We start from the raw sequence: 23,043 nt of genomic DNA on the forward strand, positions 1-23,043 counted from the left end.
TGAGGTAGTATGGATGAGACAAGAATTGTGAAGTTGTGCTACTAAGGGGTCCAGATAATCTGTTTCCTCCAGAATCCTCTGGAGCTGCAACACAACCACTTTCTCAACCACCTTTCCCGAAAAGGGAAGGTGGGAGACAGGGCGAAAATTGCCCAGTATAGTAGGGTCCAGGGATGGCTTCTTGAGGGGGTGTACCAGCGCCTCCTTGAAGGCAGCCGGAAACTCCCCCTCCCTCAAGGATGTATTAATCATCGCCTGGACCCAACCACAAGTCACCTCCGGGGCCGGTTTTACCAACCAGGAGGGGCAAGGGGCAAGATGACATGTGGTTGCATTTGCAGTCCAGAAGATCCTGTCCACTTCCTCAGGCCCAACAGGATCAAACCGTTTCCAGATAACAGGGCAAGTATGTCCCCTTGGCATCTCCCCAGACTGTGCCTCATGCTTAGAGTCCAACTTAGAACGAATCTGAGCGATTTTATCCTGCAGATGCTCAGGAAACTCCTCTGCACAGCCCTGTAAGTGGATCACCAAATCCCCCTTACCCAAGAGGGATCGGGTAATCCTAAACAGGGCCGCCGGGTGGCATTCTGTGGATGCAATAGGAGTGGAGAAATATTGGCATTTTGCTGCTCTTACCGCCACAAGGTAGGCCTTACTGGCAGCTCTAGCTTGTGTTCGGTCAGATTCGGTCCTTGTCTTCCTCCAGCGGCACTCTAGGCGTCTCTTAATCCTCTTCAAAACCCGCAGCTCCTCCGTAAACCACTTAAATAGGATTTTAGGATTGTATTTTGTGTTTTTGTGTTTTTTGTTTTTATTTGTAATCCTACAATTTTTATGAAAAATAATATACTAATTAATGTTATCTATATGCAATGAGCATTACGATCACATGATAATCTTTTGCCATCTGAATTAAACCTGAGCAAGTTGATAATTCTGTTTCTTTCAAGCTGTCATCCACTCAGCCCTACATTTTTTCTTTTCACCTATCTGCAATCCACTAATATTCTGCATTTCCTTTTGCTCTGTGATTTGAACGTAGGATAGAAGAAAATGTCCCATCTCTTCCCAGCACATGATTCAATATTGTTCCATTTGGTTCATCTAAATTGTCTCAGAAATTTCTTGAATAGTGGCTAAGGTTTTCTGATAACATTTTGAGAGCTAGTTAAAACAGAATGGATTCAATCAAGTCAGCAAAAATTGTATTCATATTTTAGGGAGAAAAATCTACTAGGCAGTTATTTTAAATATGCAAGTGCAACTTCAAGATTAAGCTGATAAGGAGATGGATTTTTAATGCAGAGTTTGGTTTACTATTATTTTTTGGCCAGGAATGATTCATCTTAAATTTAGGACTTTAAGGCTGCCTCTCATGATTTTAGCATCATTGGGTAAGATAGGTTTCAGGTTATCATTTGAATTTATGACTGTTGGATGATCTTTGAAAAAATCCTTTTATTAGCAAGGATAAAATAGTAGCACAACTTCACAATTCTTGTCTCATCTATACTACCTCATATATCTGTGGTTTGATTTTGCTTTCACTTAAATGTATCATTTTCTGGATAATTAGTCACTCAAGGTAAAAAGCCCCTGTAATCACTTGGCACTAACATTAGTATTCAGTCAGCTGATACGATATCCACTAAACAAGATTTGGAAGAAGGAAAAAAAGAGATGTATAAAGGATGAAGTTAGGAGCCATTTAACCTTTCCACTGGGGTAAAAATAAGTGGGATCCTTGTGCTATTGGTGTAGAACTTAAGATGCAGCATATGTAAAGAACAAAAATCCCTTCCAGTCAGGTTTCAGGCCAGGATATGGGACTGAGACTGCATTGGTCGCACATATGGGTGAGAGCGGGATGGAGGGAGTGCATCCATCCTGGCTCTTCTTGACCTCTCAGTGGCTTTCGATACCATCAACCATGGTATCCTTTTGGGTTGGCTCAGGGAGTTGGGGGTGGGTGGTGTAGTTTTGTGCTGGTTCACCTCCTTCCTCCAGGGCTGGTCCCAATTGGTGGTGATAGGAGAGGAGAGATTGGCCCCTCGGCCCCTCCATTGTGGGGTGCTGCAGTGTTCGGTTCTCTCTCCTCTCCTAATCAACATCTACATGAAACTGCTGGGTGAGATCATCCATCACCACGGGATGAGGTATCATCAATATGCCAGTGATACTCGGTTATATATCTCCTGGGTGAGGTAAGTGATGCGGTAGCTGCCCTCTCCCAGTGCCTGGGGGCTGTGGGGATCTGGATGGGGAACAACAGGCTTCAACCGAACCCTAGTAAGATGGAGTGGCTGTGGGTTGATGGTTCCTCTGTATCTGGGAAGTTATCATCTTTAGTTCTGGATGGGGTTGCACTGCCCCATTCAGACCCGATGCGTAATCTGAGGGTCCTCCTGGACTCACGACTCCTGCTCATTGAGCAGATGGCAGTTGTGGCCAGAAGGGCCTTTGTGCAACTTCATGTTGTGTGCCAGTTATGCCCTTTCCTGGATCGAGAGGTCCTCTGAACAGTCACTCATGCCCTGGTCATCTCCCACGTAGACTATTGCAATGTGCTCTACATGCGGCTAGCCTTGACGAGTATCTGAAAGCTTCAACTGGTCCAGAATGCAGCCGCGCAAGCAGTTATATGTGCTCCAAGATCGGCACATGTGACACCACTTCTGTGCAAGCTGCACTGGGTACCAGTTTGCTTCTGGATCCAATTCAAGGTATTGGTTATCACCTTTAAAGCCCTACATGAAATGGGGCTAGGTTACTCAAGGGACTGTCTCATCTACATAACATCAACCTGCCCCACCCGGTCATGCAGAGAGGGCATGCTACAAACTCCACCGGTAAAGGAATTCCACAAACAAACAAACAAACAAATAAATAAATGAAACTGAATCAAACTATACCAAGAGGATCCAAAAGCCTTTGTAAAGAGTTATGTCAAGAAATCAATACAGGTAGTCCTTGTTTAGCAACTGCCGCATACGGTGACCATTCACAGTTACAATGGTGATGAAAAAGAAACTTTGTGACTAATCTTCACATTTACAACCTTTGTTGTAAGGCAAAGGAAAGCTGAAGTAAGACTGTAAGCACAGTTGTGGTTTCACTTAGAAACTGCTTCGCTTAACGACTGAATTGCTGGTCCCAATTGTGGTCAGTAAAAAAGGACTACTTGTATTACTGAACTGCTGACATATCTTCAAGATGGGGTTTTCATGGTGAAGACACCACATCACTATTACATGAACATTTCCCATTGGCAGCATCCAATTTTAGAGGCTGAATTTTAGGTTTCCCTTGACATTAAGTCCAGTCATGTACGACTCTAGGGGGCAGTGCTCATCTCCGTTTCAAAGCTGAAGAGCCGGCGTTTGTCCATAGACACTTCCTTCATGGTCATGTGGCTGGCATGACTAAATGGAAGGCCATTACCTGCCCGCCGAAGCGGTACCTATTAATCTACTCACATTTGCATGTTTCTGAACTTCTGTTCGGCAAGGGGTCTCAAGCTTTATGGGTTAACAATTTCTTGAAGAGGTAAGCTTAGAGGAGTGGGAAAGCATATCTTGATGAGCCAGATCATCTCTGTTTAAAGCAGGAATAGGCAGCCTTTTGTAGTCCTACTTTTTAACAATTATTTTTTGTCTGGAAAGGGATGTGATAGTTGAGACAGTGATGCTATTACATCACCACAGGAAGCAGGAAGAGACTTTTTCCCTTCTGTATGTTGTTAAGCCATAACAACATACAGACTTATTTCAGAGAATTATTATTTCTGAATTATTTCAGAGAATTAATATAAAGAATATTGTATTTTACTTTCCACCCCCCCCCCAAAAAAAATGATGGGAAATTGTACCACCATAACTGATGCATTGTGGCTGTATCATCACAGAAGGACTAGAGACCACAAAGAAGTGTCTGCTCTACATTACTCACTCTGGGTTGAATATCGGTATTTTTAGCAGTATTTATTTATTTATTTATTTATATGATCTATAAGGCACCCATCTCCCAATAACTCTGGTGGCTTACAATTAAAAATACAAAATTATAAAACACAAAAAGGAATCATGACTGCCCCCCAAAACAACATATAATCAAAAAGGAAAGAAAATCTAGCAGGAGCTCAACCTTCACTCTACTCTTAAACCTGGGAGAATACCAGACCTTCAGGAACTTCCTGAACTTCATCAGAGGGGGAGCCATCCTGATATCTGGGGGGTGGGAATAGCAGCTACCACAGCAAAGAAGGCATACTTCCTGGGTCCCACAGGATGACACTGCTTGGGGTCATGGAGCACACCCACTTTGCCCAATTGCATCAGATGAGTATAAACAACCAGAGATAGGCAGTCCCTGACTTGTAGAACAATTTCCTTTGAAACAGGTTATACTATTTTGAATTATATTAATGGTTTGACAATTATCCCCAAAGGCAATATGGGAAGAGACCTAGGTAGAACTATCTATCTACTACAGTATTAGTCATAAGTGGCAATTAGAAAGCAGACAGTAAAGTGCAGCTTTCCCAAACCAGTACCGTCAAGATGTGTTAGATCATTGTCCCCCTCATTCCCAGCCACCAGGTAGGCACTTTGTGCCATTTTATTCATTGGCCTGTATCATTTCTTTTAAGTTGCCATCTGTACATTACCATGACAGACCTGAGGCTGGCTATAAGTTTGAGTTGTTTATCAATTCCAGTCAGATTCCAGTCTGACAAGTTTATTGTTTCCAACCAAGTTCTTTTGTGTTTGATGAAGCTCTGAATGGGCTTGGTAAAGATGACATGGAAACTATTATTGATGAGAGACCAGCTTGATGAGATGTACAAAATCTTTGCAGGCTGGTAACTACAGTAGTGAGGTTTCAGTACTGAAATAATAGGCACATTATTCAGCAGTCACTGGAATGCAGTAGTAACTGTTTACCATTTATTTATAAAACCTTGGCCTCTATTGTAATGTTTAATGTTGAATGAATTAGTTTATTTCTAGCAGCTTCTGCTCTTACATGCCATCTCTATACAGATCTATGGATTAAAAATTAGAATAAAAACTGCATGCTAACTTATTTTCCAGCACTAGTACTTGATCAATCTATAGTGGTTTCTCACATGTATTTATTATTTTCTATGCTGTTTTGGATTAGCCTGGATAATGTTGCTTCAGTTACTAGTTTCAAAATGCTTATTAGAAGGGCTCATATTCTTCCATCCAGGAGCAAACCAACAATCGTTCTGATGCTCTGTAACTATTTGCTGCTAGATTCTGTTTAGACCAGCAGAGTCCAGTTTAGCTGTCCACATATTTTAGCATCATGGCCTATGCTATTCTAGTAACTTCAATTTTTAAAGACTCTGTATAAAAATATGCAAACAAGGAAAAAAGGAAACCCTTGAAATCCTAGGAAAGAAAGGGTAAATATAGTATAATTGATATCATCAAGACTTGACAATATATAATTTACATTTGGTATATACGAAGTAAGAATTGTTGGGAGTTGGGAAGCCATACAGGTTGAATGTGTGAATGCATGAATTTTGTTTATAAGTAATATGCTCAAAAGAAAAAAAAATATGAAAAATAAGAGGAATAGATTATATAAAAAGAATATATACGTGTGCATGAAATTCATAAAACAGTGAAAGCCTTGTTGAACAGATCACTGTAAGGATAGAACAATGTACAGTGATTCTGATAATACCTTATAGACCACCCACTCAAGAAGATGTACAAAACTTTCTTAAATTAAAAAAATTTGATGAACCTACTGTATAATAGTAATGGAGGATTTCAAGTGTCAAACTGCTAGAACTCTAATTCTGTTAAAAATGGACTTCCTCAGTTTCCTTGCTGTTATCTTCATCTTTTAGAAGCAAAGAAAGGAATGGGGGGGGGGGTCTGATTATCTGGAATGAACTGGTGAAAGTGAGATGGTAGGAATTTTGAGGGAAAATGGCTATGTGAGCTTGAATCTGTAAGAAGAGAGAGAGAATATCATCATACATATCCTAGCCTTCAGGAAAGCCAGTTTTAAAGAGCTCAGATATAGAGTTTCATGGCTAGAAATCTTTAGGAGAAAAAAGTTCAAAAGAGAAATTCTGAAAGCTGAAATAATGAGGGCATCATTACAAAATGTTCCTGGGAGGAAGCCAGTGTTGCTGCATAGGGAGCTCTCTGAAACATTAAGAGTTAAAAGCGACAAGTATTAGAAATGGATAACAAATGATGAATGTAATAGAATAGTGCATCTAGAAAATAATGCATTTTTGTGAGTTGCCAATAGTTACATGCTGTCTCTTTAAATTACTTTTTGCAGCAGATGACAGACCAACAATGGCTTTTCCCATCTTTTCAACCCTACACTGATATCTATCTGTCTTCCTTCCTTCCTTCCTTCCTTCCTTCCTTCCTTCCTTCCTTCCTTCCTTCCTTCCTTCCTTCCTTCGTCCCTCCCTCCCTCCCTCCCTCCCTCCCTCCCTCCTCTCACTGTCAATTACGGTAGACTCCGGGTGGGTTTGGATTTGCTACAAAGCAGATACAGAAGTGGAAAAATACCTGTTATTAAGATCAATCAGCCAAAAAAGTTGTTATTGCCTTTGTTGCTTAACTTTTAGTGGCTTTAAAACTCAGGAGCACAATCTGGCTATATACAAGAAAAAGTGAGAGAACACACTGATCCAAGGGCTTCATAAAAAGATGGTAGAAAATCAGAAAAGATGAATTCTCACAAATAGTGATATATTCCACAGTGAGATATTTATAATTTTCTGACTCTGCAATTAATCAGCTCTGATATATATATTATAGCACATACTGTAGTTCTGTGGCAGACATCACAAATATCTAACAGGCCTGGGATTGACTCTTAACACCCTTGTCCTCATGCGGGCAAAAAGCAGATAAAATGGGAATCTGTCAGACTTTTCTGACTTAGAGTTGGCAGTAAATCTTTGATCTCCTGACAATAAATGGTTTAGTTTAGCTCCCTGGTTTGATTCAGCAGAAGACCCACAGACACAGTCCAGATAGATTACAATCTTTACTGCAGACAAAAATGAAGCCATACACAACAGCTGATTGCCCCTGCCAGGACTAAAGCTTTTGTACCTTCAGAAGTTTAAACTTGTGGCTTCCTCCTCCTGTCCTTTTGAATTAATGGATAAGCATGATGCTTAAAAGCCTGGAAGCCAAGTAATTTTTGTATGTCTACATTGTTGTTGTTGTTGTTGTTGTTGTTGTTATTCAAATTTAATTACCGCCCATTTCCCCCAAAAGAGGAGGAGCTATGATAGCTGTCTCTGACCAGGGAACTACTGGTTCCTGCCAGAACCTCTACCATTTATGCCTATACATTTGTCCATTCTGGAATGTAACTCCTCTTTGCTAAGCAACTGGGCTCTGATCAGAAAATGCAATGAGATAAAATGCAACAAAAATAAGTCAAAATCAAATAAATTAAGATCAAAAATTCACCAAAAGTTTGATTCCACATTTGAAATGATCTCTACTTTTGTTCAGGTCAGGAAAATTAGTCACTCCCCTACACATTCTCATTTACTGATTGACTGACTTCAGTGGAGAGGAAGAAAAAGTAACAATTATATTAATATTGGAAGCAGCAAAAAGAGTACTTTAAAAAGGTCCAGAACCTATGATTTTCCCAGGGACTTTAGTTCCCAGGGGATATTTCAAAACTAAATCAGGATGAGGAATACTTTTTCATTAACCCAATTACTAACAACATGAAGGCAAAGCAAAGCAAACTGTGCCACCAATTTAAGACATTTTGTTATATCTATCCAACAAATCTATCAAATGAATCTCTAAAACTTCTTGTTTTAATAGTATGAAACTGATTTCTTCTGTGCTTAAGCTCTTGCTGGTGGGTTAGGTCAAAGAACTGTGTTAGTGCTCATACCCTTTAAATATTTATCCACTTAGAACTGGCTGACCCTATGAATCTATAGCTACTGGATTTTTCACTGCTATTGATTTAATTACTACCACATTACCAGTATTCAGCTTTATACATTAGGAAATTAGGAATTCCAAGCTGTTTTTTTTTAAAAGGGATGTTACTTCTCAGTAATAAGCCTGTTCCTGGTACCAAGATAGATGAATATAGGATTTGGATCCTGGCCAAATGATGTGAAGCTGGGTTTTTTTCAACTTGCCTTGGCCCATTTAAAAATTAAAAGCCAATTGTCACAATTGGCTCAACATATAATATCATAGGACTCAGCAGTAGTGTCCTATGGGTATCACAATTGCTCTTGTAATACAATTACAAATAGTGGGTATAGTTTTACTGTCACATATCTCAATTACATGATTCTTATGTAGTGAATATTTTGAATTAATGTTCTCTGTTTGCTATACTGCAGCAAGAAAGTGAAGAGAACATGGAATCACCAGAGATTGTGAGAAATAATTAGAAATAACTGAACGGTGGTATAATAATATGATCCACTCTCTCTAGTCATTACTTCATGTTCGTTCATAAATTTTGTATGATGAATCCAATGTGCAAGGAGTATTGGGCATCTTCTGCACTCTTCCAGCTGCATTGATGATTTAAATAAATAAGCTCATTCACCTCATGATTGTCTATAGCTTCCAGCCTTTGCTTACATGTGAAAAATTCCATGCGATCCTCCATTATCAGAGTTCTGCTCACGAGAAGCAATGTAGAGAAAGGACCCCCTCTGCAGACATGCTATTAGCATAGAAGTGTCTCTTCCCTTATGTCACCAGCACAAGTAGAAGAAAGAAGGGAATGCTTACAACTCCTCAAGTGTTGGACAAATCTGTCTAATCATTTCTCCCTCATTCCTGCTCTCATGTTTATTTTGGAAATATTTGTGTGTGTTTGAAATACATGCATGGAAGTAGACATCATTTGCTAGAAAGTGCTGCTTGGTGGTGTCTTCAGTTTAAACATTTTTGAACCTTAATGAGTCAGCCATCCTAAGTGCTTCAGAAGTCCCTCTATTACTAGATGATTTAACAGTTTCTTTATAAAATAAAAATCCTAGTGAATAATTTATAAATGGATGTTAGAATATTTTAAATTAAATGTTCAAAAGTATAGAGGCACATGGAGTAAGTAACTGAAGTATCAAATACATGAATGTCAAGAAATCATTTTTGGCATCTGTAAGTCACATTTCTATAATTCAAAAAATACAATTAATTCAAATTAATTTCTTATCTACTGGACACTAATGCATATCTTCCAGAAGGAATTGAGGAGTCCATGCAATTATTATGCTTGTGGTGATCAAAATGCAACACTGTTCATATGTTACATTCTTGTGCTCTACTGGCTCCTTTTGAGACAGAAATTATTTTGCATATTGATTGTGCTCTGGAAGGTCTTTGATTATTGTAAATGCTCATGTTCTTTTCAATTATATACTACAATCTGAAACTTAGAGCAAGACAATGGAAATGGATATTTTCTGCTTTTATAATTAAAATCAGAAACTACAAGGTTGGAAAGAAACCCAATTTCTGCCAATTATACAATGGTCCAAAGGACTTGCCTCTCTTTCTGTATTTAAACTAGCATTTTGTCTATAGGAGTCCAGGATTGCAGGATTTTTAGAAAATTGGATCATATATAGCAATTTACATGTATAATTTCCTATTTTTTACTATGTTTAAATAAAGATAATTAAATATTGTAATTGTCTACCATGACATGAATGTAGTATAAATATTAAATTTGTATAAGGAGATGTATGCTTCTGGAGTTTTTCTATTTTCCTTGATGCTTTTATAAAAATGAAAAACATAAATATGTATGTGTATATTAATTACAGAATAATTGAACCATCTAAGGTCAACTAGCACAGTCATAAATCACATGTAATATGTTAACTAAGCCTTTTTTTTTTCATTCTTGCGATAGTTGTATCTGCAAAATGTATGTCTGCAATGATTTGAATTCTGGGGAACTAAACTTTTTGCAATGACTTTGCCATGCTGAATGAGACAACATTGAGGAAGATCCTGTCTCCATATTCTGTGGACAATTATAAAAGTTGCCAGCTTTCTTTTAGAAGATGAATTAGAGCAAAGTTATCTTCTTGAAATCACAAAGACAAAATCAATAATAAGAAAAAGAGAAGGCATAGAGAAGAAAGTCCTTTGAGATAAGACCAGGACTTTTCATTTGTTCAAACAAGCAATCTTGTCTCTAGATCACCTGTTACATCCTCAGATTTTTCAAGAGAAGAGATTACAGGCAATCTTTGTTTAGTGACCACAGTTGGGACCGGCAATTTGGTCATTAAGTGAAGTAATCACTAAGTGAAACCGCGACTGTGCTTACAAACTTACTTCATCTTTCCTTTGCTTTACAGACCTGCAAAGGTTGTAAATGTGAGCATTGGTTGCAAATTTACTTTTTCATCACTGTCATAACTTGAATAGTTGCTAAATGAGGCAGTTGCTAAATGAGAACTACCTGTATTGCCTTTCTTCTCAGGCAGAAAAATCTCCCTGGCATGGAGCCTCTGAGATTCCAATTTGTCTGATCTTGAATGATATATTAATGCTCTGTCATTCTGAGTTTCATTGTTGATGATTTTCCTCCACTGTTTCCTCTATTTGTTTCAAAATTAGAGTTCTTGCTCATTATATGCATAACAAGAACATGTGAAATCATGAATGAACATCTGTGTGGGGCCCTCTATGTATGTGTAATAATTTTCATGCCATTATTCATAGACATTTACTACCTTTTTTAAAACCAGGAACCATAAAGTAAGTGAAATGTGGCAGAACCTGATATAATACAGAAAGGCAAGGAAGCAATAACTGGTTCCCCAAGATATCTGGGAACATTGCTCCATATGATACAAACTCCAGAATCTTAAGCCTAGTTAATACCTTACTTCCATTTAATTGTACTTATTCCAAACCCTATAAGCCTATATGGAATGGATATACAGAGGTCTGAATATGCTCTGATCAGATTTAGGCAGTCCGTCCTTCATTTTTCTGACAGGAAAAAGCCTACAAATTAACTCCCTGTATAGAGAGTTACTGTGACACTTGTTCTTTGGAGAACATGGGGACTGACAGAGAAAACTGCCTGCTGAAGTGAGATCACAGTCATAGATGATATATGAGCTTGCACTTAGATGGTTACATGTTGTAGTCAGAAAGTTACATTGAGTCACACCCTGTCAGAATCAGTGTGTTGTCAGTTTAGAGCAGTGTTTCTCAACCTTGGCAACTTTGAGCTGTGTGGACTTCACAGCTCCCAGAATTCCCCAGCTTGAAGTTGCCAAGGTTGAGAAACACTGGTTTAGAGAAAGAAAAACAACCTTGTTCTAACCTTGTTTTCTAGTTATCTAGTTTGAGTATTGTGTTGCTACAGGTTGGATTCTGAGCTGTTCTTGTATGTATGAAATCACCTGTTCATAGAAGGGGTTGAGAACCTGTAGAGGAGAAAGGGAAGGAAGCAATGTTGTCCACTTTTTCTCTTTTTAAATTGCAGCTTCCATTGCTTCCCCATCTCCAAAACAGCTTTTGATAAATGCTGCAAAGTGAAGTGGGAATTAGCAAAAATCATCCTTTCTTCCTGTAAGGAAGCCATGTAAGCAGAAATGTGCTCATGAATAGTCTGAATTCTACCTATACCTTCAGAAGCTAAATTCAAATAGATGCCCCAATTTACCTTTTCTTATATAATAAAAAATATAGTAAATCTATTGTTGGACATCTGTCATTTTGTTCATTTGCATGGAAGCAAGAGACTGATTCAATCTTAGAAATAGAAGTGATTCAGACTTTTTGCTGAAAATGGAAAAAAAATGAACTGGTGATTGATGGATTTGATAATTAGAAAGGGTAAAATATGGGAAGAAGGGAATCATGATGTAACCCAACCTTTTTCTCTTTCTCTTTCTCATTCTCTTTTTCCTATATATTCACCACTTTTCTTAACTCTTTTCTTTTTTTCTTAAATTTGTATCATTTTTACTATTGTATAAAATTATTCAGTAAAAATTAATTAAAAAAAGAACCACAGGGTTCTACAAAAATCACTAAATGTGCATTCTTTTCATTTCAGGTCCACAGATTATGGCACCACTTACGAAAAGCTAAATGACAAGGTGGGATTAAAGACAGTGCTGAGTTACCTTTACGTTAGTCCTACTAATAAGAGAAAGGTAAGAAAGCTATTTCTTAACAAGTAACAAAGCTTGTTATAAAAAACTCCACTCACACATTTGAGAGTTCCAAATCTAGATCAAGAGCATAAAATAAAGACTTTTTTTAAATATAACTTTTTGTAGGCAGTGTGCTGCTTCCTGTGCCCTGTACTTAATATACCAATTCATCTCTAAATTCCAGTTCTATATCTACTCATCTGAGGCTGAGCCTGATAAAAAGCCATGGGACTTTTTTCAGTGTAAACACACACAGGATTATTATAAGATTACATGCAGATCTAGAAAGCTGATTGAACCTACTTTTACATTGTTCCCACATAAAATTTAAAGGCCCAGTGTTGGACTTGTTGGTCTTGTTCTCACATTGTGATGTTCCTCCCTGCCTTAGTCTATTGGTGTCTCCTGGACAGGTCTAACAGTGATCAGGTGGACATGAGTTCAGCCAGTAAAACATCAAGGTAAAAGCTAAACATAGAGAACAAAAGAGGCATATAGATGATCTTCAGGAAAAATACATTTTAAACATACATGTTCAGTAGGATTGTGCATGCTCTGAAAACGATTCAGCCGAAACGCTTTTGACCTAGTGTGAGCAACACCTCTCTTAAAACAAACTCCCCTTTTTCTTGCTTCTGCTTGAGCTACTGTAGCTATTTTAAGAAGCTGATTCAAGTTAATATAATTCTTAAAGTGGCCACCATTTTTTTCAAGCTGTCGTAGAAGTCAGAAAAAGTGGGACTACTTTAATGCATACAGTAGCAGAGAGGGGCTCTACTTGAGCCAAGTCCAAAACACTTCTTCCTAATCTTTTCTGAAGCATAACCAGTCCTACTTCCACCCAAAATTACATCTGTACAGACAAAAATAATATATTAGGAAAACATGGTGACCTTGAATGAATGTATTTTACATGCAGGCTTTTTGCAAAGTGTGTTGTTGTTGCATTATTTTTTAGCTAAAGCAACTCTTTCAATCTTTACCTGCCGCTGATACAACAAAAGGTGTAGTTTGTTTTCCAGCAACTAACAACAAGCCTAGCAACTAACAGCAGGAACAGAATCAGTTTCTTATTTGCACCAGTACAGGTATTAGGAGATGGACACGAAGCCAACAGTGGGATCATTCTGAAAGATTGTTGGGTATTTTTCCAATTGCTTCAAATTTTTTTTATTAAAAGGGAAGGCTAATTACAGGCCCATCAATAGAGTATAGAGAGGTTACATTTTGTAATATTTTAGTGTGTGGATTATTTTCATGGCCAATTTGTGATGACTTGCTGAAATAGATTTAAAATAAAGTCTGTATCACAAAGAGTTATGAGATTCATCTACCTCAAAATCCCAAATTATCCTCTCAGGACAACCTATGGTGCTTAATATAAAAGTATATTATAACGTTGACAATATTTTCTAGATTTTAAATTTCACAAAATCATTACCAAAAGCTCTTAAGCAACCTTATGTGTACCAATGAATAAAAGAACCCTTGGACTGTAATCATTAAAAACAAGAAGCGAAAATAAGAATAAATGGATAATTTCTATTATTATTACAATGAATAGGTTATGCTTGTGACTTGTAGTCTTTAACTGGTTTCTAAAAGACCTTGAATTAGTAATAACTAGGAAGGATTTGGTCAGGATACTTAAATATGTTGGTGATGCTAAATTATGGGCAGTAAAATAAAAAAAGAAAGACATCAGAAAAGATCTCTCCAAATTAAATGAACGGTAATTGTAATTTCATGGGGATGCGGTGGCGCTGCAGGTTAAACCCCTGAGCTGCTCAGCTTACCAATCGGAAGGTCGGCGGTTTGAATCTGCGTGACAGGGTGAGCTCCCGTTGCTAGTCCAAGCTCCTGCCAACCTAGCATTTCAAAAACATGCAAATGTGAGTAGATTAATAGGCACCGCTTCGGCGGGCAGGTAACGGCGTTCTGTGTAGTCATGCCGGCCACATGACCATGGAAGTGTCTACGGACAAATGCTGGCTCTTTGGCTTTGAAACGGAGATGAGCACTGCCCCCTAGAGTCAGACATGACTGGACTTAATGTCAAGGGAAACCTTTACCTTTACCTAATTGTAATTTCAAGGAAGCAAATGCATAGCAATGTTTTTTTTCCCTTTTTGGTGTGTGCCTTTGAGTCAGTCTTGACTCTTGGAGACTGCCTGGACAAGTTCCTGCAGTTGTCTTGGCAAGATGTTCCAGAAGTGGTTTGCCATTGTCTCCTTCTTAGGGCTGAAAGAGAGGGACTGGCCCAAAGTCACCTAGCTGGCTTTGTGCCTAAGGCAGGAGTAGAATTCATGGTCTCATGGTTTCGAACTTGGAGCTTTAACCACCAAACTGACTAGCATTCATTCATTCATTCATTCATTCATTCATTCATTCGGTTTCTATAGCCGCCCTTCTCAGCAAGTGACTCGGAGCATAGTGATGCATATTAAAAACAACAACAACAACAACAACAGCATTTTATATACTGTATGACTGATAGGACTGATAGGAACTGAGTTCTTAGAGACTGAGAACAATAGCATGGAACAATAGCAAATAATCTCCCATTAGAACACAAGCATGGATTGGACCCCTGGCCCATCTAGTTCATCAGTCTGTTCTCACAGTGGCCAGCCAATCACACAAGCCCATCAGTCTCCCAGCATATGGCCTTTGATCCCTACAACTTCTATGAACTGGTCCAACCCTTTTTTTGAAGCCAGCCAAGCGGGTAGCCATCACTATAGATCATAGCAAATTCCCAAGTTTAATTATACGTTGTGTGAAAAAAAAAATGTTTTGTCTGTCCTGATTCTTTCAGGATTCAATTTCATTGTGTGACCACTGGTTCTATTATTTTGGGGAATATAAGGGGAATATAGCTTCACATTATCCATTTTATCCATACCATGCATAATTTTGTATAACCCAATCATGTCCCTTCTCATTTGCTTCCTTTCTTAGACTAAAAAGCTCCACGTGTTGCAACCTTTCCTTATAGGGAAGCTGTTCTAACCCCTTGATCATCTTAGCTGCCCTATTCTGAACCTTCTCTAGCTCGATTATGACCTTTTAAGGTGCAGTGACCAGAACTGCACACAATATTCCAGATGTGATCTCACCATTGATTTATGTAAGGGATTATGGTATTGGCATCTCTATTTTCAATGCCATGTCTTATTACCCCTAACGTTTTGTTGGCCTTTTTTGCAGCAGATGCACATTGTGTTGACATCTTCATTGAACTGTTTACCATTATTCCAAGATTTCTTTCCTCATCAGTCACTGCTAGTTCTGATCCCATTATTTTGTATGATTGTATGATTTTTGGCACCAATGTGCATCACTTTACTCAAATGACACTTGCCTTTTAACAACCACTCCCTTAATGTGCAGAGATCCCTTTAGAGCTCTACACAGTCCCATATTGTTTTTACCACTCTGAACAATTTAGTATCATTAGCAAATGTGGCAATTCTACTGGTCAAGCCCAGTTCCAGATTATTTATAAATATGTTGAAAAGAACCAGTCCTAGGACAAAACCCTGGGGGACCCCACTAGTCACATCCCTCCATTCTGAGAAATGTCAATTTTATTCTACTCTTTGTTTTCTTTTCTTTAGCCAGTTGCTTATCCACAGGAGGACCTGCTGTTAAGATTACAGAGAAGTCTTTGATGAGGGACTACCAAAGGCTTTTTGAAAATCTAAGTAGATGATGTCTATTGGCTGACCATTATCCACATGTTTATTAACACCCTAAAAAAAACTCTAGTAGATTAGTTAGACTGAACCTTCCTTTAGTGAAGCCATGTTGGGTTTCCTTGGGCAAGGGCTATCTACAAAAATTTGGTAATTTTATCTTTAATAGCAGTTTTCACTATCTTCCCTGAAACAAATGATAAATTGGCAGGCCTATAATTTCCTGGACCTCCCTGTGAGCTCTTCTTAAAAATTGGAGGTATGCTGGTCACCTTCCAGTCCTCAACTACAGAGGCCGGGTATAGAGAAGGGTTGCATATTTTAGTTGGAAAGTCCACAGTATCAGCTTTCAGCTCCTTAATAACCCTTGGGTAGGTGCCATCAGAGCCGGGTAATGTGAGATGTTCAATTTGTCAGTGAGGCCTAGCAGTTCTTGTCTTGTAACTACTATAGGGCTCAGTTCATCTGATTCCTTTCCTGAGAACAGGAGCTCAGGCTCAGGGATCTCACCCAATTTTTCTCCTGTGAAGATGGAAGCAAAGAATTTGTTCTGCTTTTCTGCAGTTTCCCTTTTTCCTCTTAGACACTTTGACTCTTCCTTCATCCAAGGGACCAGTGGCCTCCATGGCTTCCTGTTTCTAATGTGTTTGAAGAATCTTTTATTATCTGTCTTCACAGTTTTGGCAATATGATTTCCAAATTTACCTTATTGTCTCCTTCACTGTTGAATTTTTTTAGAAGAGTTTATGCTCCTTTTTGTTTTATTAGGGCAGGTCTCCCACTTTCTAAATGATACTTTCTTGCCCTTAATTGTCTTTCACTTCCAATTCAATGTCCATTTGATTATTAACAACTCTGTTCCTCATGCAGCTTCCTGATGTACTTCATTTATTCTAAATACTCCATAGAATTTCTAACATTGGCTTCATTATGCCAGTATGCTGCTTAGTTTTAGGCTATGGTGTTAGTTTAGCAATTAATTCTGCACTTCTAATTCAAAATAACCTTATGGGCAATTCTGCAGTTATATAATTAGATGTTAATGTAGTTATATATGTTTTAGTAATGCTGGTCTTTTTTTAAATAGTAATTTTATTAAGAATTATAATTATAACAGTAGAAGCTAATACAAACTGAAAAAAACTAAAAGAATAAAAAGGAAAAGGAGAAGGTGCAGAAAAGAAAGGAAAAAAGAGAAAGAGAAAAGTAACAAAAAATTAGAATATAGGAAAGAAAAAGAAAAGAAATATATAAATAATTTATCACAAGTATAAACAATTTTAGTAAATTATCACCTTCTCTTAAAATATAACACATTATCTCTTCTTCCCACGTCCCATCTCTTAACTAAAAACAAAGCCATAAATCATCATCATTTCAGTCCTGATGTCAGCAAAAGTCCATTAAAGATTATCAGAGATAACAATATAACTATTTTAGCCTTGATCAAATAAACCAATTTTATATTTCTTCCTTTTACTTCTAACAATCTTATCTTTAGACCCTTCAAGTAATGTAGAACTTGATTTCTTTTCATTTTTTCATTGTCCCTTTTCACAAAATTCTTCAAAACTTTAAAAAGCCTCTTTTGTAAATCTAATATAGAAAAATATCCAGGTTACTCTCTTGGTTTATTGTTTGTATATCATTTTTAATTATTAAGGCATCAGCTGGTTTCTTTTGTATGTCCAGTGTAACATCTTTTCCCATGTCATTCTTGTAGCCTGTCATTTTTAAATCCACTTTTAACTCAGTCTGGATCTTGTCAGGTAGAACCTGTTCCTCTTCCATAAGATCAATCTAACAACAGTCTGTCTACAGAGGCAGACACTTTAAAATTAACTCCTGAGTCCATTGTTCAAAAATATATTTCAATATGTCCAATGTTAAAATATTTTCCTTCATTCTGTAATTGTAAGTGGAGTCTGAGTGGTCTTCTCCTTTAATTATAATCTTTAGTTCCCTCTTGTGTCCAACTTTCAAAGTCTTATCCTCTCATTTTTTAAAAATTCAAAACAAAAGCATTTTCCCACAGGAAGAATTATTTATAATTAATTCAAAACCTTATTTCAAATTTATCTGGACCCTTAATTCATTTGTAACTTTCTAAAATCAAAGTTTTAATCACCCTTTTGCTATTTATTCCTGCCCCCTTTTTAAAGTTCTTAAAAAAGTTCAAACTTCTTTCGCTAAGGATTGAAGGAAACTTACCCGGTGGTGTAAAATTTGTTGATCCAAAGGTTGAAAAGCAGTTTCAAAAGCAGTTTCAAAAAGCAGTTAACAAGCAATTTCCAAAAGTGATTAGAAAGAAAGTATGCAAACTTAGTGTCCTTTCAAAGATGCCAACTGAAGTTTGAGCAAAATGGCTATTCTTCATCTCCTAGAGCTCTAAACCCACCAGAGACCACTGTCTTGTGGTCTTCTTGCAAGGAGAAACCGTCTGGAGCACTTGTGGGTGATTTCAAGTCCTCTCGTTGTCTGGAGAGGTATTATCGAAGAGCTGGTCTACTTGCCGGCTCTTTGTTCTGCTGTGGTCATCAACTCCACGTCCACCATTTTTTCCCCGGAAGTCAGTAATGCTTGTCTCAATTGAAGGAGTTTTCAGTGAAATGATCAGGAAGGGGAAAAGAATATATGATATGATGGCAAGCTTCACTAATGCTAGAGTCATGCCTGGGGTTGGCTAGTGCCTTGAAGTACCCCTTCCACATGAAGACTGAATGAGATACAGCCATCTGGACTTTACTTTTATTTATATTATTAACAACATGTAATTTTATAATGCATTTTATATATTTATTGTTTTACTGAGTATTCTGTTGTAAACTGCCCAAAGTCCTTCCAGTGGGAGGAGATGGGCAGTGACAAATTTGATAAATAAATAAAATAATAGCAACTGTGTGTGTATTAGTATAATACTTCCCCAAGGGCCTAGCACCTCTCATTCTTCAGGATAATTTTCAGTTCACATGGATTAAGGCCATTGTCTCTAATCTTTTAAAGCTAGGCTATTCCCCATCTTTAGTTCTTGAGATGGAATTCAACCAGGCAAAACAAGAGCTGAAACAAAGGATAAAGGATATAGACAGGCAAGAAGATTTAGGGAAGGTTCTATCCTTCCTGTCTCCAGCACACAATAAATACATCGTTACTGCTGCTAGATGCCTCACATAGCTCGAAATACTCAGCCGTCGGAGAGCTTTTTCTTTAGCTTGATGTCACGCTCTTCTCTCTGTGGTATTGGAGGGCAAATATAAAAAAAATACCACTGGCCGCAAGGTTTTGTCCTTTTGACTCTGGAGAAGTGGAAACTACAGACTGTGTTCTTCTTCACTGCATCTTTTACAGAGATATCTGAATCAAACTTATTTCACCTTTGGTTAGTAAACATCCTGGTTGCACAAATTCTGACCAAATGCTGCTTATAGATGAAAAGCCTATTGTCACAGTGCAGGTAGCTAGGTTCTGTGCTGCAGCAATGAAGATTTGTCAGACCCTGATGGCCTAATTTTGTAATGTATTTTAATATAATAGTAACTCTTTTAAACTCTTTTATATACTAACATAGTGGCACCTTTAGATACTTATATATTATATACTATATAACCTGAATGTCTATATTGTCATCCACTATAAGCTGCAACTCAGATAGCACCCACAGAGTTTAGTTAGATAGCCTACAAATGTATTTTAAATGTATTTTAATTTTCTATTTTATCTTAACATCTTAACATATTCTATCTCAACATCTTAATGTTGTTATCACTTTAAGATAGACTATGTACTCTAAGAGAGACTATGTATACCTTTATGGAGCATTATCCTTGTATTGGTCCATGAACGCAATAAACTATGATGATGGTATAGTACTTCCTGTGTGGTATGTTGGTTCACTGCATGTACCTCCTAGTTGGTGGGATATATACAACAGTATGTTGTAAAATAGTCTCTGAATTTAAGGTCACCCTATATAGAATAGGGTGAGCATGCTTGCAGTAAAACTCAATCATTGTTGTACCTAGAGGCATACAGGCCCAAACTGGCCCAAACTGACCAGTACTGTGCTTACTTCTTAGCAGAGAATGTGGCATATTGGCACAGGTTCAACTCAAACTGGTAACCTAGTCTGCATCTTCACTAAAACTGTTATGGCAAAGCCATGATGGCCAAAAAGTCAATACCTAGGGGGCTGTCTGGTGATGATGTATGGCATAAAGAAGATTGTAACTTGGATTGCACAAGCAGTAAATGGTAAACAGACTGAATTAATATGTGAAATTAATTGAAGAAAAATAAATACAGTGTGCATTGAGAACAAAAAAGAAAGGATGTAATACATCTGAATGAAGGGAGTGATTTTGTGAAGGAAATGTGGTTTTGTGGAGTTATTCATGTGGGGAAGAAAAGCATGGAAGTGAAAAATATTCATTTAATTATAAATGAAAGAGCTAAAATGTATACCAGAAAGTATGTATTGTTCTCATCTAGATTGCTGTTGTGCATTTGAAAAGTAGGTGATGTTTGCATGTTACACCCCATATCACCCAGTATGTGGAATTCTGGAAATCTGACAGAGCAATTAGTCCATCAAAGCCCTGAAGATACCTTATACATTGTGCTACTAAAAATGAAAGGGAGACATTTTTATGTTATTTGCTAAAAAAACTCAATTTGTGTTGATTTCTGACATTTGAAAAGTTTGGATAGAGGAGCACTTTAGCAAAATAAAGAACTTTCTTAAATTGCTTCTTATTTTCTTTTAATACCTTATTGTGTTTTCCAATATAGGAATAATTCTGTATTTCTAGGATCACATGAATAAGGATTATGCATTCGAGCTTTGGAGATGAGAGTATAATTCCCCTCCCCCCATTTTTTTTTTATGTGCTGTTCATTAAAAGGGGGTTTAATGAATCACAGCTTTAAAAGGTTGTTTTTAATAAATTCTCCTATCTGGATTGAAATTATATTTTAATTGGGATAATAGCCAATCTACTTGTGCCAGTGCCAGGTGAAGTGGACTACTGGAAACCTGTTTATCTCTAAAAAAACAAAACAAAATAGTCTAGTAAAGTTTGGGAATATATGTGAAAAATAATTTGCCTTTGCTGAATAAGCAGACAAAAGAATACTTGTCAAAATTGAATAATATCAATTGAGAGTGTCAATTATTCTTTGTCCCTTTATGTTTTCAGATAATTGGATTTGCTTACATGAATGGTTGAGTTTTATCGTTTAGATTTGATTCAGAATGTTAGCTATTCATCATTGTCTTTATCAAAAGCAGAAAAAGATTCCAAAAATAAGTGTTCCAAAGATTAAAGCCATCAACTATTTTCCTGATCCATCTTTTCTTTGAATTGCCCTCATGAATTTAATTTTGTAATGTTCCATATAAAGTGGCAATAATAATATTAACTGATTAATTTACTAATTAAACTAATCCCTTGAAGAGTTCAGTCAAATTGTGCCAACAAAATATTACAGGGAGCACTGCAAGAATGATTTTAGCAAATGACTGCAATGGTCAAAAGACTGTAAATTGAAAACCTCTGTTGTTCTTTCTATGAGATCTAGTACATTTCAACTATTTATAATTGTCTCGCTTTCTATATCCTTAACTCCATTCTGGTTAATACCTGAAGTCATGGGCATTTTAATTTAGATTATTCAGGAATATAACTTGAAACCTCAGCACCCAGATTTTTGAAATTTGGTGGGCTTTTCCTTGCCTATGGGATATATAATCTGTACATTTTATCATATTTCGATTAAAAACAAAGAGTTATATGTGAGGTGCTGTAAGTATTTATGATTGCTCATGCTAGATAATTAGAGGGTATTGCTCTAGTTCTCTTAAAGATGGTAATGGTGGGATTAGTTTCTGAGCTGAGAAATTGACTGCAAAGTAGGCTGGACCACCCTTGACAGCCTCATTATTTATAAGAATGCCTGGGATGAAAGTTAGAGGAAGCCAGATTCATATTTATTTCTAGGAAGGAAAAAAAAAAAGGTCCAATGATAAGGGCAGCTTATTATTGGCTATGGAGCAAATTATGGTTCTCCTGGAAGGATGTCTTTAAGCAGGGGGTGCTTTTTCATTTGTTATGTTGCTTTAATATACAAAAAAGAGGCGGGGGAAGGGAAAAAAATAAAAAAGAACCCCCCAACTTATAATCTTTTAACCATATCAATAAGCCCTGAACATGTGGAATAACAGTAAACAGTCTTTCTGTTGTACTGATAGAGAGCCAATCCATAAATAAAAAGTGAACACATAACAGCATTTTGAGATTGTAAGTGTTGAATTGCATTGTCTTTCCAACACTTAAGAATAATTTCCTTTGCTGTCCTTCATGCTTGATAAATCCATAATTTTTCACATAGTGGTAACATAATGAGGTTGACAGCTAATTTTTAAAAACATTTTCTGTGGTCTCCAGTAAATATGAAAAAAAAATCCATTTATGAACTAGAGTTCTTGCAAATACTAATATGCAACTTAGTGTTACTCTTCAATTACTTAAAAGAAATCTTGTAGACTTAAAATCACCCAAAACACATTCCACTATTGGTAGTATTTAAGGAGCTTCAGAAATGGCTAATGCATCTGGACCAAGCTGTGAAATCAAGAGATGATTTCATTAAGTATACTGTCATTTCACAATTGTCGGCAATCCAAATTCCTCTTGCAATAGCTTAGATAGTTTAAAAATGATTTGTGAGAAATAAATACAGATTAATACCAGTATTTGCCCATGTGTTCAAATAACAACAACAATACCTGAAAATTTTAAACTGGGAATATTATCCCAGAGTATCAATTTATTAGGTGAATAATGGTCAAAGTATACTTCAAAGTATACTATAAATGTGACCCAAACAATAATCCAACTGCAGCTATCATTCCTCAGCACCACATTATTATTTCCTGGTGCAAAGCCCTCAATCTTGGCAATGCCAACTCCTCCCCACTCTCCCTGAAAAGGAAAGAATTCCTGAAGACTATCACTCATTTTGCAGGGGTGAAATATGTTCATACAGTAATTTTCTCATTTTGATTTACTACTAATTTAAGTTTTTGCATAATAGTAGTAATTTATTAAACTGAATGCTAATGGTGAAAACAGTGAAATTATG

At 37.0% G+C, this 23,043-nt stretch overlaps 1 protein-coding gene across 1 annotated transcript in view; it reads left to right on the top strand.

The window, feature by feature from the left end:
- SORCS3 (sortilin related VPS10 domain containing receptor 3) overlaps nt 1-23,043 on the top strand; it is a 516,059-nt gene that overhangs the window by 220,528 nt on the left and 272,488 nt on the right. Inside the window, exon 3 of the mRNA XM_063307802.1 lies at nt 12,106-12,205. Coding sequence (XP_063163872.1) covers nt 12,106-12,205 — 100 coding nt within the window. The remainder of the gene's footprint in view (nt 1-12,105; nt 12,206-23,043) is intronic.

The sequence above is a fragment of the Candoia aspera genome, chromosome 6, assembly GCF_035149785.1.
Source record: "Candoia aspera isolate rCanAsp1 chromosome 6, rCanAsp1.hap2, whole genome shotgun sequence".
NCBI lineage: Eukaryota > Metazoa > Chordata > Lepidosauria > Squamata > Boidae > Candoia > Candoia aspera.